Genomic DNA, 19,179 nt, shown 5'->3' on the forward strand with positions numbered 1-19,179 from the left:
AACTAACCTCGGCATAATAACACCAACGTGCGACATGCAGGAACATCAATTATTTATGCAGAGTATGAATTGATCGGAGAGTACGACATATATCCTTACAATATGATCCAAATATGTAAATATCACATGTTATTGTGAATGTTACTAGATACTACATATAAACACAAAACATGATCAAAATATGTAAATATTACATGTTATTATGAATGTTAGTAGATACCACATATATACTTACAGCATGATCAAAATGTGTAAATATCACGTTATTATGAATGTTACTAGATACGACATATATCCTTACAATATGATCCAAATATGTAAATATCACATGTTATTGTGAATGTTACTAGATACTACATATAAACACAAAACATGATCAAAATATGTAAATATTACATGTTATTATGAATGTTAGTAGATACTACCTATATACTTGCAACATATGTAAATATCACATGTTATTATAAATGTTACTAGATACTACCTATATACTTGCAACATATGTAAATATCACATGTTATTATGAATGTTACTAGATACTACATATAAACACAAAGCATGATCAAAATATGTAAATATCACATGCTATTATGAATGTTACTAGATACTACCTATATACTTGCAACATATGTAAATATCACATGTTATTATGAATGTTACTAGATACTACATATAAACACAAAGCATGATCAAAATATGTAAATATTACATGTTATTATGAATGTTACTAGATACCACATATATACATACAGCATGATCAAAATATGTAAATATCACATGCTATTATGAATGTTGCTAGATACTACCTATATACTTGCAACATATGTAAATATCACATGTTATTATGAATGTTACTAGATACTACATATAAACACAAAGCATGATCAAAATATGTAAATATTACATGCTATTATGAATGTTACTAGATACCACATATATACTTACAGCATGATCAAAATGTGTAAATATCACATGCTATTATGAATGTTACTAGATACTACCTATATACTTGCAACATATGTAAATATCACATGTTATTATGAATGTTACTAGATACTACATATAAACACAAAGCATGATCAAAATATGTAAATATCACATGTTATTATGAATGTTACTAGATACCACATATATACTTACAGCATGATCAAAATATGTAAATATCACATGCTATTATGAATGTTACTAGATACTACCTATATACTTGCAACATATGTAAATATCACATGTTATTATGAATGTTACTAGATACTACATATAAACACAAAGCATGATCAAAATATGTAAATATTACATGTTATTATAAATGCTACTAGATACCACATATATACTTACAGCATGATCAAAATGTGTAAATATCACATGTTATTATGAATGTTACTAGATACGACATATCTACTTACAACATGATCCAAATATGTAAATATCACATGTTATTGTGAATGTTACTAGATACTACATATAAAAACAAAGCATGATCAAAATATGTAAATATTACATGTTATCATGAATGTTACTACATTACATATATTCGTACAGTGTGTATATAACACCTTAATGGAGGGTTTTGTATATTTTTCTTAATTTAGTTTACTTTTACTAGTGTTTTTTTACGGTTTAGAATGCATAAAAAAAGAAAAACATATGTGTTCTTGTTTTACATAAGTGTTGTGAATGACAGACGAGTGTCCGTTCCCCTTTAAAGACCACTCTTCCTCTCATTACAACCTATCCAAAGATATTTTAAAACCTGAGTACATTATTTGTCTACATGCATGTGTGGAGCTGTGCCGCTTCATTATAAAACTGCTGAGTCAACAGTTGGAGCGAACTAGAGGGACCCTACAGATTCTGTACAGACAGTCCATTCGTTTGAATAGAAAATGAGAAGGGAAGCAACTTAAGTGCCTGACAGCTTGCAGGAAGTAAGTTGTTCAACAGTATTTAAACCTGCAACACAGCCTCAGTGAAAAGAGCCTCCTCATTTTGGGGCTTTTATTGGTTTTAATTACAAGATTTGAGCATCTGTGTCTATGAATACACATCTGCCAAACTCACCAAAGTAAAGCTGCGCCTGCATGCTAAAGAGGTGTTGTTGAGCACTTGGAAATTAATGAAAAGCTCAAATAAAAATGCACAGGGATTAAGTTTGAATCACAGCCAAGGAAACAACAAAAAAGACAACCTCTCGAATTCAAATATGTGAACTATCATTTTTGTTTGTTCCGCTAAGGTTTTTAAGTTTTTCTAAAATACATTTTCTGACCAGTGATGTAATTTATTTATCCGTGCTGCAGTTTTTCTGTCTATTAACAGTTTTTATGTTATTAAGGCTTTATTATTCATAACTAGCCCTCCAGGGGTGCACATAAAATCGATTCACATTCAAATCGCGATTCTTTTACAACCCGATACTAAATCGATTCATTTTTTTATTTTTATAAATACAAACCCCGTCTCCATATGAGTTGGGAAATTGTGTTAGATGTAAATATAAACGGAATACAATGATTTGCAAATCCTTTTCAACCCATATTCAGTTGAATATGCTACAAAGACAACATATTTGATGTTCAAACTCATAAACTTAATTTTTTTTTTTACAAATAATAATTAGCTTAGAATTTCATGTCTGCAACACGTGCCAAAGTAGTTGGGAAAGGGCATGTTCACCACATATACTTTCCTTTTAACAACTGAGTGTTGTTAAAATAAAAACATTTTTTAAGTTTCTCAGGTGGAATTCTTTCCCATTCTTGCTTGATGTACAGCTTAAGTTGTTCAACAGTCCGGGGGTCTCCCTTGTGCTATTTTAGGCTTCATAATGCGCCACACATTTTCAATGGGAGACAGGTCTGGACTACAGGCAGGCCAGTCTAGTACCCGCACTCTTTTACTATGAAGCCACGTTGATGTAACACGTGGCTTGGCAGTGTCTTGCTGAAATAAGCAGGGGCGTCCATGGTAACGTTGCTTGGATGGCAACATATGTTGCTCCAAAACCTGTATGTACCCCTCAGCATTAATGGCACCTTCACAGATGTGTAAGTTACCCATGTCTTGGGCACTAATACACCCCCATACCATCACACATACTGGCTTTTCAACTTAGCGCCTATAACAATCCGGATGGTTCTTTTCCTCTTTGGTCCGGAGGACACGACGTCCACAGTTTCCAAAAACAATGTGAAATGTGGACTCGTCAGACCACAGAACACTTTTCCACTTTGTATCAGTCCATCTTAGATGAGCTCAGGCCCAGCGAAGCCGACAGCGTTTCTGGGTGTTGTTGATAAACGGTTTTCGCCTTACATAGGAGAGTTTTAACTTGCACTTACAGATGTAGCGACCAACTGTAGTTACTGACAGTGGGTTTCTGAAGTGTTCCTGAGCCCATGTGGTGATATCCTTTACACACTGATGTCACTTGTTGATGCAGTACCGCCTGAGGGATCGAAGGGCTTAGCTGCTTACGTGCAGTGATTTCTCCAGATTCTCTGAACCCTTTGATGATATTATGGAGCGTAGATGGTGAAATCCCTAAATTCCTTGCAATAGCTGGTTGAAAAAGGTTTTTCTTAAACTGTTCAACAATTTGCTCACGCATTTGTTGACAAAGTGGTGACCCTCGCCCCATCCTTGTTTGTGAATGACTGAGCATTTCATGGAATCTACTTTTATACCCAATCATGGCACCCACCTGTTCCCAATTTGCCTGCACACCTGTGGGATGTTCCAAATAAGTGTTTGATGAGCATTCCTCAACTTTATCAGTATTTATTGCCACCTTTCATGTGTTGCTGGTATCAAATTCTAAAGTTAAAGATTATTTGCAAAAAAAAAAATGTTTATCAGTTTGAACATCAAATATGTTGTCTTTGTAGCATATTCAACTGAATATGGGTTGAAAATGATTTGCAAATCATTGTATTCCGTTTATATTTACATCTAACACAATTTCCCAACTCATATGGAAACGGGGTTTGTAAATAATTAAATATGTTTTTGTTTATTTTTTAATAAGAATACATTTTTAAAAAATGTTTCAGGCCATCTCCATGCAACTAGTAACGGCTTTTCTAACCTGTAACCTGTTTTGAAAAAGTTGTATTATAATTATTATGTGTATGTTTGTGCTGCAACATTTTTTAGTCTCACTATTATATATATATTTTTTATTTATGTAACGTTTTATGTAATGAATGTGTTATTATTAATTACCCGCCCCTACCTTGTCAAGATCTCCGCAAACTTGTCACAAACGTTTGTGCTGCAATTTTTTTGGGGGGGCTTTCTTTTCCAGGTTAAGGTTTTATTTGTCATAACTAACCCTCTTGGGGTGCACAAAAAATATAATATTTTATTATTATTTAAAAAAAAAAAATCAGAATCCTTTTTTTTTTTTAGGCCATCTCAGTGCAACTAGAAGGAGCTTTTCTATCCTGTAACCTGTTTTATTATAAATATTTTGTCTGTTTGTGCTGCAACATTTTTTAGTTTCACTATTATATTTTGTATTTCATTAATGTTTTATAGTTTTCTGTCATTAACGCGTTATTATTCATAACCCGTCCCCACCTTGTCAAATTCTCCCCAAACTCGTCACATTTATTTGTGCTGCAATTTTTTTTTTGTCTTTATTTCAGGTTATTAAGGTTTTATTTTCCATAACAAGCCCTCTCGGGGTGCACAAAAACAATCGAATCACATCTAAATCACGGTTCTAAGTCATCCCGATTCTTTCTCTCTTTTTTTAATCAGAATCCATTTTTAAAATGTTTTTCTAGATCATCTCAGTGCAACTACAATGAGCTTTTTTTTATCCTGTAACCTGTTTTAATATAATTATTTTGTCTGTTTGTGCTGCGACATTTTTTAGTTTCACGATTACCGGTATATTTTTTTTATTTTATTAACGTTTTATAGATTTTATGTCATTAACGTGTCATTATTCATAAACCGCCCCCACCTAGGAGTGCACAAAAAAATTGATTCACATCCAAATCACGGTTTTTATTCATCCCGATTCTAAATCGATTCTTTTATTTTTATAAATTGATTAAAAAATCAGAATAAAAAACTTTTTTTCTCTCTCTTTTTTTATTTTTTATTAATCAGAATCCATTATTTAAAAAAATTTTTTAGGCCATTTCAATGCAACTAGAAGGAGCTTTTTATCCTGTAACATGTTTCATTATAATTATTCACTATCATATTTTTTATTTTATTAACGTTTAGTAGATTTTATGTCACTAACGTGCTATTATTTATATCCCGCCCCCACCTTGTCAAATTCTCCTCAAACTTGTCCCATTCATTTGTGCTGCAATTTTCTTTTTGTCTTTTTTTCAGGTTATTAAGGTTTTATTTTTCATAACTAGCCCTCTCGGGGTGAACAAAAAAAATCGATTCACATCCAAATCACGGTTCTTATTCATTCCGATTATAAATCGATTAATATTTTATTTAAATGGTTTAAAAAACAAACAAACAAACAACATTTTTTTCTCTTTTTAAAAAAAAAAATCTGAATCAATTTTTTATTGTTTTTTTAAGCCATCTTGGTGCAACTAGAAGGAGCTTTTCTACCCTGTTTTATTATAATTATGTTGTCTGTTTGTGCTGCAACATTTTTTACATTATATTTTTTATTTTATTGTCACATTTGTTTGTGCTGCAACTTTTTTTTGGTCTTTTTTTCAGGTTATTAAGGTTTTATTTTTCATAACTAGCCCACTAGAGATGCACATCCAATTTCTTATTCATCTCGATTTTATATCGATTAAAAAAACAAACAAAAAAACAAATCGGAATCCATTTTCAAAACTTTTTTTTAGGCCATCTCAGTGCAACAGAAGGAGCTTTTCTAACCTGTAACCTGTTTCATTATAATTATTTTGTCTGTGCTGCCACATTTTTTAGTTTCACTATTATTTATTTATTTATTTTATTAACGTTTTATAGTTGTTATGTTAAAAATGTGTTAATATTCATAACAAGCCCTCACCTTGTCAAATTATCCGCAAACTTGTCACATTCCTTTGTGCTGCAATTTTTTGGGGTCTCTTTTTCAGGTTATTTTTCATAACAAGCCCTCTCGGGGTGCACAAAAAAAAAGATTCACATCCAAAACACGGTTGTTATTCATCCTGATTATAATTTGATTCATATTTTGAAAAATCGGTTAAAAAACAAACAAAAAAACTTTTTTTTCCTTTTAAAAAAAAAATCTAAATCCATTTTTATAAAGTTTTTTTTAGGCCATCTCTGTGCAACTAGAAGGATCTTTGCTATCCTGTAAACTGTTTTATTAAAATTATTTTGTATGTCTGTGCTGCAACATTTTTTTGTTTCACTATTATATTTTTGTATTTTATTAACGTTTTATAGATTTTATGTCAATAACGTGTTATTATTCGTAACCCAAACTTGTCCCATTCTTTGGGCTGCAATTTCCTTTTTTTTGTCTTTTTTTCAGGTTATTATGGTTTTATTTTTCCTAACTAGCCCTATAGGGGTGCACAAAAAATCGGTTCACATCCAAAATACGGTTCGTATTCATCCCGATTCTAAGTCGATTCATATTTTAAGAAATGTATTAAAAAAACAACCAAAAAAAACAACTTTTGTAATATTTCTTTTCAGAATTAACTTTTAAAAGTTTTTTTTTAATGCCATCTCCATGCAACTAGAATGAGCTTTTCTATCCTGTAACCTGTTTTATTATAATTTTTTTGTCTGTTAGTTCACTATTATATATTTTTTTGTATTACCTTTTTAAAGATTTGATGTCATTAATGTGTTATTATTCATAACCAGCCCCCACCTTGTTAAGATCTCCCCAATCTTGTCACATTCATTTGTGCTGCAAAATGCTTTGATTGAACTATTATAGTTTGCATGTTTTAATAGTAATATCACGTAATAACATACAAACTATAATAGTTACTATGTTATACTTTTGCCGCACAGACGAACTGGACAAGTTTGGGGTGATTTTGACAAGGTGGGGATGCTGGATGACATCACTAGTCAGAAAATGTAATTCAGAATAACTTCAAAATCACATGGCGATGTTCTTTTAACATTTTCATTTCCCTCCTGAGTGTAGATCATTTGCACCTTTTGTCTCTTTCTGCTCTCTATAAAAGGTTGCAAAATGTGAGAGTTAAAGTAACAGACAGAGTCTTCTTATCTCCCTGTCTGTATCAGACATGGTTTTAATTATTTAATTGGTGGTTTTTTTTATATTCTTTGATTTAGTTTCTTCTTTATTTGAAACTAAATAGGGAGAAGACAACCTTGAAGAACATAATGGGTCAAAAATGTGAAGTTTGCAAGACAAAAGAGGTTTTTTGTGTATTGTGTGACTTAAAAGTCTGTGTTCTGCAGAACACTTGGATCTCTTTTTAAGGCTGTCAGCTGAAAGAGGCGTCCATGAGACAACCTTCCCACCTTTGTGAGGTCCACCTACCAGAGAAAAAGAACGAGAGGTTGCATTTCTTTTGAAACATGATCTTGGAGGATCGAAACGTTTCAACGAGTGTTTTCCACGCGTCTGGAAAGTAGAATAGGTCTGGAGCCGACATTGTACATTTTGTGCAACGTGGACGGCAAAAGAACCCTCAAAAGCGGCGAAAGATAAGGACGTTTAGATTGGGGGTGTCTAAAGTGCGGCCCAGGCGGCCAATTGCAGTCTGCAGATCAGCTTTTAACGGTCCGCCGCACATTGCAAAAATACCAATACCAAAAACAGCATTCAAAAGTGGAATAACAGAGCATACAGGTCAAACGTAACAATAACAAGTTGCAATGTTGACTCTAATACAGACCTGGGCATTCTGCGGCCCGCATCCGGTCCTTTGTGCGTCCCTGTCCGGCCCGCGTGAGGCCAATTATAAATTACAAAATACATTTTAAAAAGTATCTATGTCGAGTGTGCAATACAACGGTGCTGCTTTTGTTTTGAAAATCGTTATTTGTATTACTTCCGTGTGGACGTATGCGTGTGCGTGATTGTGAGTGAATGTGAACAGCTGCAATCACAAATTACAAAATAAAGTTGAAAAAACATCTATGTCGTGCGCGCAATACAACTGTGCTGCTTTTATTTTGAAAAGTATTATTTATGGGCGTGTGTCCGTGTGTAACCTGCGAGTGAAGGTGCACATGCAGCGACAAGTGATGCACGGTTTACACCCGAGACGCTAAAAAAAGAAAAGTTGATGACGAATGGCGTGTTTCCAACAAGACATGGACTGCCATGCAACGTTCCCTCTAAGGTGCGTGCCTGCGCAATTGCGCACTGCTCAAGCTTCCTCTGCGCACAGCAAATATATGCCGCGCACCAAATCAAATCCCATCTGAATTCTAAACAAAATAAACATATTTATTATGTGTAATTTTGCAATGCAACGTTGAGTGACAGTGACAACAAGCGGCCCTAACGGTGTTCGTCAACACCGTTCAATTGAACACCGTTCAATTATTGTAACGTCTATCGAGATGCTTCGAGGACAGGAATTATATCGATCACTTTATTGAGCAAAACTGTTTATATTCGGACATAACCACACCAAAAACATGAGTAAAACAATTCTATCTCGAAAAATTAGTCATTTTCTGCCGTACAAACCAGGCCAAAACCAACTTGTCATCTGTCACCAACACGCATACCACTAAACCACTGGTGCGTTTATGGCCACACAAAAAGTCGGACAACTCAAACACCACACAAAGTTACACTATGACTCCTCAGTCATACGTGTGCTTATTCTACTGTCATTTATTATTAATGTTAATTTATTTATATTAGTCATGGAATGCTGTTACACACACTATGTTGAAGTATTACTATTATTATTAATTATTATTATTATTATTATTATTATTATTATTATTATTATTATTATTATTATTATTTATCTTACGGTATATATCAAAAATAATATTGAGCAAAATTTAATTGAAATATTGTCGATGTGGCCCTCCAGCAGTGCTCGGGTTGCTCATGCGGCCCCCGGTAAAAATTAATTGCCCACCCCTGCTCTAATAACACAAAGCTGCCATGTAGGCTGTTTTTTCCCTTTAAAACTGCAGAAAACAAACAAACATCTAATCAATGTTGGTATGAATTATTCACCCAATTACTTCACGTCAAATATTCCATTTGTAATATTTTTTTAGGGAATATTTACATAGTTTGCCATAATAAAACAAAGTTGTTTTATATACCTACATAAGGATTATGATGAATTGTTGATATAAAGGGGAATATATAAACCTCCCACCAGTCTTTATCCCAGTGAGAGCAGACATTGTACAGTAAGTGATTGTTTGATTATGTTTGTATATCTTGTTTAGCACTTAGCAATACTGCTACCTGATGCTAAGTGTTTGACTAAAGCTGCATCTGTTTAGCACACAGCTTCTAAAACTTGTAGATCATCCTTCTTATATTCAGGATCAAAAATAGAAGTTTCTGGATCATCGTTTGTCCCAAAGTAGTCTTTGTTGTCTCTCATCAAGTCTGCCATGATTAGAAGTTTTGTTGTTGCCACCTTATGCTTCAAATGATCAAAATATGTAAATGTTACATGTTATTATGAATGTTACTAGATACTACATACATACTTAAAGGCCTACTGAAAGCCACTACTACCGACCACGCAGTCTGATAGTTTATATATCAATGATGAAATCTTAACATTGCAACACATGCCAATACGGCATAAAGTGCAATTTTAAATTTCCCGCTAAACTTCCGGTTGAAAACGCCTTTGGATGATGACGTATGCGCGTGACGTAGCTAGTGAAACAGAAGTATCGGTACCCCATTGAATCCAATACAAAATAGCTCTGTTTTCATCTCATAATTCCACAGTATTCTGGACATCTGTGTTGGTGAATCTTTTGCAATTTGTTTAATGCCCAATGGCTGCAAAGAAGAAAGTTGTAGGTGGGATCGGTGTATTAGCGGCGGAATACAGCAACACAACCAGGAAGACAGAGATGGATAGCAGACGCGCTAGCCGCTGAACTCACCTTAACTTCCTCCGTCTCGCCGACCGCATCTGTGATCGGGTGAAGTCCTTTGTCGCACCGTCGATCGCTGGAACGCAGGTGAGCACGGGTGTTGATGAGCAGATGAGGGCTGGCTGGCGTAGGTGGATAGCTAATGTTTTTAGCATAGCTCTGTGAGGTCCGGTTGCTAAGTTAGCTTCAACGGCGTCGTTAGCAACAGCATTGTTAACCTTCACCAGGCCGGAAAGCATTAACCGTGTATTTACATGTCCCTGGTTTAATAGTATTGTTGATCTTCTGTCTATCCTTCCAGTCAGGGATTTATTTCTTTTGTTTCTATATGCAGTTAAGCACGATGCTATCTTGTTAGCTCCGTAGCTAAAGTGTTTCGTCGATTGTGGAGATAAAAGTCACTGTGAATGTCCATTTTGCGTTCTCCACTCTCATTTTCAAGAGGATATAGTTTCCGAGGTGGTTTAAAATAATAATCTGTGATCCACAATAGAAAAAGGAGAGAGTGTGGAATCCAATGAGCCAGCTTGTACCTAAGTTACGGTCAGACCGAAAAAAGATACGTCTTGCACTGCAATCTAGTCCTTCACTCTAACGTTCCTCATCCACGAATCGTTCATCCTCGCTCAAATTAATGGGGTAATCGTCGCTTTCTCGGTCCGAATCGCTCTAGCTGCATTGTAAACAATAGGAAAATGTGAGGAGCTGTTCAATTGACTACGTCACGCTACTTCCGGTAGGGGCAAGGCTTTTTTTTATCAGATACCAAAAGTTGCGATCTTTATCGTCGTTGTTCTCTACTAAATCCTTTCAGCAAAAATATGGCAATATCGCGAAATGATCAAGTATGACACATAGAATGGATCTGCTATCCCCGTTTAAATAAAAACATTTCATTTCAGTAGGCCTTTAAAGTGTGTAAATAAAAAATTGGAGGTTTTTGGCGAAATACAGCGATATCCATTGGCTCCATTGACTTTTGCTAATGTTTGTTTATGATTTAGAACGCATAAAAAAATAAATCATATGTTCTTGTTTTACATAAAGATTGTGAATAATGGTAAAAATTCCCCCAAAAGCGCATTTCCTATTCAAGTACCTCCAATATTTGATACACAACGCTGCCAGTGTACCAGCTGACTTCATGTTTGTCACAGATTATGATGATTTAGTTCAAAAAGACTTTGTTTACAACTCACAGCAGTCCTGCGGGCTTCTGTTGCTGCGAGTCAAAGCTTTCTGATTGGCAGCACGGAACAATCGAGTCCAGTCGACGGTGTCGTAGTAGCACAGCTGGCTGTTCTCTGCGATGTGGACATTCCCGGCACTGATCTCTCGGAGGGACTGCAGTTGAAGTGATAGGATGCCGTGCTGCTTCAACACCAGCAGCGAGATTCCACTGAGAGGGTAAGTTGGGGAAATGAGGGAGAAAGCAAACAAAGAGCACTCTTAAAAAAAGGGAACCGAATGAGGAATACTTAGATTTTTTTATTTCTTAAGAGTTCTAAAATCCGACTGCTATTCTTCATTTTAATTTTTGGAGCAGTCCTAAATAATCGGGGTGGACAACAAAATAAATGTTTATTCAAATCATGATTCTTATTTACCCTGATTCTAAATTGATTCATCATTTTAAAAAATCGCATGAAGAGGCTGAGGTGGGTGGGGTTGAGGTGGTGGGGGGTAGCAGGGGGTGTATATTGTAGCGCCTCGGAAGAGTTAGTGCTGCAAGGGGTTCTGGGTATTTGTTCTGTTGTGTTTATGTTGTGTTACGGTGCGGAAGTTCTCCCGAAATGTGTTTGTCATTCTTGTTTGGTGTGGGTTCACAGTGTGGCGCATATTTGTAACAGTGTTAAAGTCGTTTAGACGGCTACCCTCAGTGTGACCTGTATGGCTGTTGACCAAGTATGCTTGCATTCACTTGGGTGTGTGAAAAGCCGTAGGTATTATGTGATTGGGCCGGCACGCAAAGACAGTGCCTTTAAGGTTTATTGGCGCTCTGTACTTCTCTCTACGTCCGTGTACCACTCCGTACAGCGGCGTTTTAAAAAGTCATACATTTTACTTTTTGATACCGATAATTTCCGATATTACATTTTAAAGCATAAGATCCGATATTTTGGACATCTCTAGTTGTGATGTCACAGCGACCTGGAAGTACTTTCATCTAATATTAGCATGCACATAATAACACCCACATTTTTGTATGCAGCTAATGTTGTGACTGGGTGAATCTATACATTATTTATGAAATGTATTTTCGACCGTATCGAAAAAAAATAGAAAATCGCATTGATGACATCGAGATATATATTTAAACAGTGTAAATTTTTTTTTATATCTAAATAAGAATACTTTTACAGAGAGTGGGGCGTGGTTTCATTTGCAATCTGGGAACACCTCCAGAAACTAACTTGCAGACAGACTCAAACAACGGGTGATACAAGTGACCGTGGCGCAAATTATACGCAAAACATATTGTATAGAGCAGGGGTCACCAACGTAGCCCGTTAGGACCAGATGAGTAGCCTGCTGGCCTGTTCTAAAAATAGCTCAAATAGCAGCACTTAAAGAGCTGCCTCTATTTTTTAAATTTTATTTATTTACTAGCAAGCTGGTCTCTCTTTGCCTGACATTTTTAATTCTAAGAGAGACAAAACTCAAATAGAATTTGAAAATCCAAGAAAATATTTTAAAGACTTGGTCTTCACTTGTTTAAATAAATTCTTTAATGTTTTACTTTGCTTCTTATAACTTTCAGAAAGACAATTTTAGAGAAAAAATAAAACCTTAAAAATTATTTTAGGATTTTTAAACACATATACCTTTTTACCTTTTAAATTCCTTCCTCTTCTTTCCTGACAATTTAAATCAATGTTCAGGTAAATTTATTTTTATTGTAAAGAATAATAAATACATTTTAATTTAATTCTTCATTTTAGCTTCTGTTTTTTCCCACAAAGAATATTTGTGTAATATTTCTTCAAACTTATTATGATTAAAATTCAAAAAAAATATTCTGGCAAATCTAGAAAATCTGTAGAATCAAATTTAAATCTTATTTCAAAGTCTTTTGAATTTCTTTTAAAAATTTTGTTCTGGAAAATGTAGAAGAAATAATGATTTGTCTTTGTTAGAAATATAGCTTGGTCCAATTTGTTATATATTCTAACAAAGTGTAGATTGGATTTTAACCTTTTCAAAACATGTCATCAAAATTCTAAAATTAATCTTAATCAGGAAAAATTACTAATGATGTTCCATAAATTATTTTTTTAATTTTTTCAAAAAAGATTCGAATTAGCTAGTTTTTCTCTTCTTTTTTTCGGTTGAATTTTGAATTTTAAAGAGTCGAAATTGAAGATAAACTATGTTTCAAAATTAATTGTCGTTTTTTTCGTGTTTTCTCCTCTTTTAAACCGATTAATTAAGTGTAAATATCATTAATTATTAATAACAACATAGAGTTAAAGGTAAATTGAGCAAATTGGCTATTTCTGGCAATTTATTTAAGTGTATCAAACTGGTAGCCCTTCGCATTAATCACTACCCAAGAAGTAGCTCTTGGTTTCAAAAAGGTTGGTGACCCCTGGTATAGAGTGTTTTAAATAGGTTTTAGGGACGGCGTGGCGAAGTTGGTAGAGTGGCCGTGCCAGCAATCGGAGGGTTGCTGGTTACTGGGGTTCAATCCCAACCTTCTACCATCCTAGTCACGTCCGTTGTGTCCTTGGGCAAGACACTTCACCCTTGCTCCTGATGGGTGCTGGTAGCGCCTTGCATGGCAGCTCCCTCCATCAGTGTGTGAATGTGTGTGTGAATGGGTGAATGTGGAAATAGTGTCAAAGCGCTTTGAGTACCTTGAAGATAGAAAAGCGCTATACAAGTATAACCCATTTATTTATTTATTTATAATTTAAATGTATATTAAAATCAAAATAGGTCACCTTCAAAAACACATAATTGTACACTTGAAAACATTTAATGACACGTTATGCATCATACTGCAAACAATTAAACACTGAACTCTCAGAACCTGAACGATCCTGCTGTAACAAAACTGGGAATATTACATACAATTAGGAAAGGAAAGGAAAAGGCTTCTCCTCCCCAGGAGCAAAACCAACATACTTAAAAACGGCTTTGTTTCCCGTGCCGGTAAGGCAAGGCAAGTTTATTTATAGAGAGATAAAGGGTAGTACACCCCAAAGACCGGAAGCGTCATACCCAGAAAACAATGTTGCATATGTGTTGTGGGAACCCAGCAGTCACTGAGCAGGCTAACTTCAGGACAACACTCAGCTGTCTATATGCACCTCCAAATTATATTTAGTCCTTGTTTATATTGAGGACTAAAATGTACAAATTATAGCCAAACCGAGAAAACTAGTCTTCTAGGATAATCTAAACCTTACAGTCGATTGAATGCCCTGAGAGTACGACAACTTATATACGACAATATTCAACGTCTGATTGATGCTACCTGTGGCTCATGGTCATGGGAAGCCTAAACCAGTCAGACATTTTGGTCTGATAATTTTGACATACCTAAAAAACTAATATTTGATGTAATCTCTATCTATGAAAAACATGTATTTTAACAACACAGAATCAATAATAATTTGTTGGGGCTTTGACACCAGCTATCTAGACTAGATCTGTCCAATCTAAGTATAAGACTATAGATCTGACTAATCTAAGTCCAAGACTAGACCTGACTAATTTAAGTTTAAGACTCGATCTGACCAATATAAGTTTTAGAGTAGATGTGACCAATCTAAATCTAAGACTAGATCTGACAAATCTAAGTCTAAGACTAAATCTGTCTAATCTAAGTCTAAAACCAGATCTGACCAATCTAAGAGTAAGACCAGAGCTGACCAATCTAAGTCTAAGACCAGAGCTGACCAATCTAAGTCTAAAAACCAGATATGCCCAATTTAAGTCTAAAACTAGATCTGACCAATTTACGTCTAAGACTACATCTGACCAATCTAAGTCAAAGACTAGATGTGACTAATCTAAGTCTTTGACTAAATCTGTTCAATCTAAGTCTAAGACTAGATATGAACAATATATGTCTAAGACAAGATGTGACCAATTTAAGTTTAAGACTAGATCTGACCAATCTAAGTCTAAGACTAGATCTGACCAATGTAAGTCTAAGACTAGATCTGACCAGTCTAAGACTAGACTGACCAATCTAAGTCTAAGACCAGATCTGACCAATTTAAATCTGAGACTAAATCTGTCTAATTTTAGTCTAAAACCAGATCTGACCAATCTAAGTCCAGATCTGCCCAATTTAAGTCTAAAACTAGATCTGACCACTTTAAGTCTAAGGCTAGATGTGATTAATCTAAGTCTAAGACTAAAACTGACCAATCTAAGTCTAAGACCAGATCTGACCAATTTAAGTCTAAGACCAAATATGACCAATTTACGTCTAAAGACTAGATCTGACCAATCTACGTCTAAGACTAGATGTGACTAATCTAAGTTTAAGACTAAATCTGTCCAATCTAAGTCTAAGACTAGATATGAACAATCTATGTTTAAGACTAGATGTGACCTATTTAAGTCTAAGACTAGATCTGACCAATCTAAGTCTAAGACTAGATCTGAACAATGTAAGTCTAAGACTAGATCTGACCAGTCTAAAACTAGAGCTGACCAATCTAAGTCTAAGACCAGATCTGACCAATTTAAGTCTAAGACCAAATATGACCAATTTACGTCTAAAGACTAGATCTGACCAATCTAAGTCCAAGACTAGATGTGACTAATCTAAGTCTATGACTAAATCTGTTCAATCTAAGTCTGAGACTATATGAACAATCTATGTTTAAGACTAGATGTGACCAATTTAAGTCTAAGACTAGATCTGACCAATCTAAGTCTAAGACTAGATCTGACCAATGTAAGTCTAAGACTAGATCTGACCAGTCTAAGACTATATCTGACCAATCTAAGTCTAAGACCAGATCTGACCAATTTAAATCTAAGACTAAATCTGTCTAATATATGTCTAAAACCAGATCTGACCAATCTAAGTCCAGATCTGCCCAATCTAAGTCTAAGACCAGATCTGCCCAATTTAAGTCTAAAACTAAATCTGACCACTTTAAGTCTAAGGCTAGATGTGACTAATCTAAGTGTACGACTAAAACTGTCCAATCTACGTCTAAGACTAGATATGAACAATCTATGTCTAAGACTAGATGTGACCAATTTAAGTTTAAGACTAGATCTGACCAATTTAAGTCTAAGACTAGATCGGACCAATGTATGTCTAAGACTAGATCTGACCAGTCTAAGACTAGATCTGACCAATCTAAGTTTAAGACCAAATCTGACCAATTTAAGTCTAAGACCAAATATGACCAATTTACGTCTAAAGACTAGATCTGACCAATCTAAGTCTAAGACTAGATGTGACTAATCTAAGTTTAAGACTAAATCTGTCCAATCTAAGTCTAAGACTAGATATGAATAATCTATGTTTAAGACTAGATGTGACCTATTTAAGTCTAAGAGTAGATCTGACCAATCTAAGTCTAAGACTAGATCTGAACAATGTAAGTCTAAGACTAGATCTGACCAGTCTAAGACTAGAGGTGACCAATCTAAGTCTAAGACCAGATCTGACCAATTTAAGTCTAAGACCAAATATGACCAATTTATGTCTAAAGACTAGATCTGACCAATCTAAGTCTAAGACTAGATGTGACTAATGTAAGTCTATGACTAAATCTGTTCAATCTAAGTCTGAGACTATATGAACAATCTATGTCTAAGACAAGATGTGACCAATTAAGTCTAAGACTAGATCTGACCAATCGAAGTCTAAGACTAGATCTGACCAATGTAAGTCTAAGAGTAGATCTGACCAGTCTAAGACTAGATCTGACCAATCTAAGTCTTAGACCAGATCTGACCAATTTAAATCTAAGACTAAATCTGTCTAATCTATGTCTAAAACCAGATCTGACCAATCTAAGTCCAGATCTGACCAATCTAAGTCTAAGACCAGATCTGCCCAATTTAAGTGTAAAACTAGATCTGACCACTTTAAGTCTAAGGCTAGACGTGACTAATCTAAGTCTACGACTAAAACTGTCCAATCAACGTCTAAGACTAGATATGAACAATCTATGTCTAAGACTAGATGTGACCAATTTAAGTTTAAGACTAGATCTGACCAATCTAAGTCTAAGACTAGATCTGACCAATGTATGTCTAAGACTAGATCTGACCAGTCTAACACTAGATCTGACCAATCTAAGTCTAAGACCAAATATGACCAATTCACGTCTAAAGACTAGATCTGACCAATCGAAGTCTAAGACTAGATGTGACTAATCTAAGTTTAAGACTAAATCTGTCCAATCTAAGTCTAAGACTAGATATGAACAATCTATGTTTAAGACTAGATGTGACCTATTTAAGTCTAAGACTAGATCTGACCAATCTAAGTCTAAGACTAGATCTGACCAATGTAAGTCTAAGACTAGATCTGACCAATCTAAGCTTAAGACCAGATCTGACTAATTTAAGTCTAAGACCAAATATGACCAATTTACGTCTAAAGACTAGATCTGACCAATCTAAGTCTAAGACTAGATGTGACTAATCTAAGTCTATGACTAAATATGTTCAATCTAAGTCTAAGACTAAATATGAACAATCTATGTCTAAGACAAGATGTGACCAATTTAAGTCTAAGACTAGATCTGACCAATCTAAGTCTAAGACTAGATCTGACCAATGTAAGTCTAAGACTACATTTGAACAGTCTAAGACTAGATCTGACCAATCTAAGTCTAAGACCAGATTTGACCAATTTAAATCTAAGACTAAATCTGTCTAATCTAAGTCTAAGACAAGATCTGACCAATCTAAGTCCAGAGTTGACCAATCTAAGTTTAGGACCAGATCTGCCCAATTTAAGTCTAAAACTAGATCTGACCACTTTAAGTCTAAGACTAGGTGTGACTAATCTAAGTCTAAGACTAAATCTGTCCAATCTAAGTCTAAGACTAGATATGAACAATCTATGTCTAAGACTAGATGTGACCAATTTAAGTTTAAGACTAGATCTGACCAATCTAAGTCTAAGACTAGATCTGACCAATGTATGTCTAAGACTAGATCTGACCAGTCTAAGACTAGATCTGACCAATCTAAGTCTAAGACCAGATCTGACCAATTTAAGTCTAAAAATAGATCTGACCACTTTAAGTCTAAGACTAGGTGTGACTAATCTAGGTCTAAGACTAAATATGTCCAATCTAAGTCTAAGACTAGATATGAACAATCTATGTATAAGACTAGATGTGACCAATTTAAGTCTAAGACTAGATCTGACCAATGTAAGTCTAAGACCAGATCTGACCAGTCTAAGACTAGATCTGACCAATCTAAGTCTAAGACCAGATCTGACCAATTTAAGTCTAAGACCAGATATGATCAATTTATGTCTAAAGACTAGATCTGACCAATCTAAGTCCAAGACTAGATGTAACTAATCTAAATCTAAGACTAAATGTGACTAATTTCAGTCTAAGACTAAATCTGTCCAATCTAAATCCAAGACTAGATAAGAACAATCTATGTCTAAGACTAGATGTGACCTATTTAAGTCTAAGACTAGATCTGACCAATCTAAGTGTAAGACTAGATCTGACCAATGTAAGTGTAAGACTAGATCTCACCAGTCTAAGACTAGATCTGACCAATCTAAGTCTAAGACCAGATCTGACCAATTTAAGTCTAAGACCAAATATGACAAATTTACGTCTAAAGACTAGATCTGACCAATCTAAGTCTAAGACTAGATGTGACTAATCTAAGTCTAAGACTAGATGTGACTAATCTAAGTCTAAAACTAAATCTGTCCAATCTAAGTCTAAGACTAGATATGAACAATCTATGTCTAAGACTAGATGTGACCTATTTAAGGCTAAGACTAGATCTGACCAATCTAAGTCTAAGACTAGATCTGACCAATGTAAGTCTAAGACTAGATCTAACCAGTCTAAGACTAGATCTGTCTAATCTAAATCTAAGACCAGATCTAACCAATTTAAGTCTAGGACTAAATCTGTCTAATCTAAATCTAAGACCAGATCTGACCAATCTAAGTCT

The 19,179-nt window shown here is 34.8% G+C and overlaps 1 protein-coding gene across 1 annotated transcript in view; it reads right to left on the reverse strand.

Annotated features, from left to right (window-relative positions):
• The window catches only part of erbb4b (erb-b2 receptor tyrosine kinase 4b), a 1,077,295-nt gene that overhangs the window by 221,760 nt on the left and 836,356 nt on the right, over positions 1-19,179 (reverse strand). Inside the window, exon 12 of the mRNA XM_062068882.1 lies at positions 11,235-11,434. Coding sequence (XP_061924866.1) covers positions 11,235-11,434 — 200 coding nt within the window. The remainder of the gene's footprint in view (positions 1-11,234; positions 11,435-19,179) is intronic.

The sequence above is a fragment of the Entelurus aequoreus genome, linkage group LG14 (genome assembly GCF_033978785.1).
Source record: "Entelurus aequoreus isolate RoL-2023_Sb linkage group LG14, RoL_Eaeq_v1.1, whole genome shotgun sequence".
NCBI lineage: Eukaryota > Metazoa > Chordata > Actinopteri > Syngnathiformes > Syngnathidae > Entelurus > Entelurus aequoreus.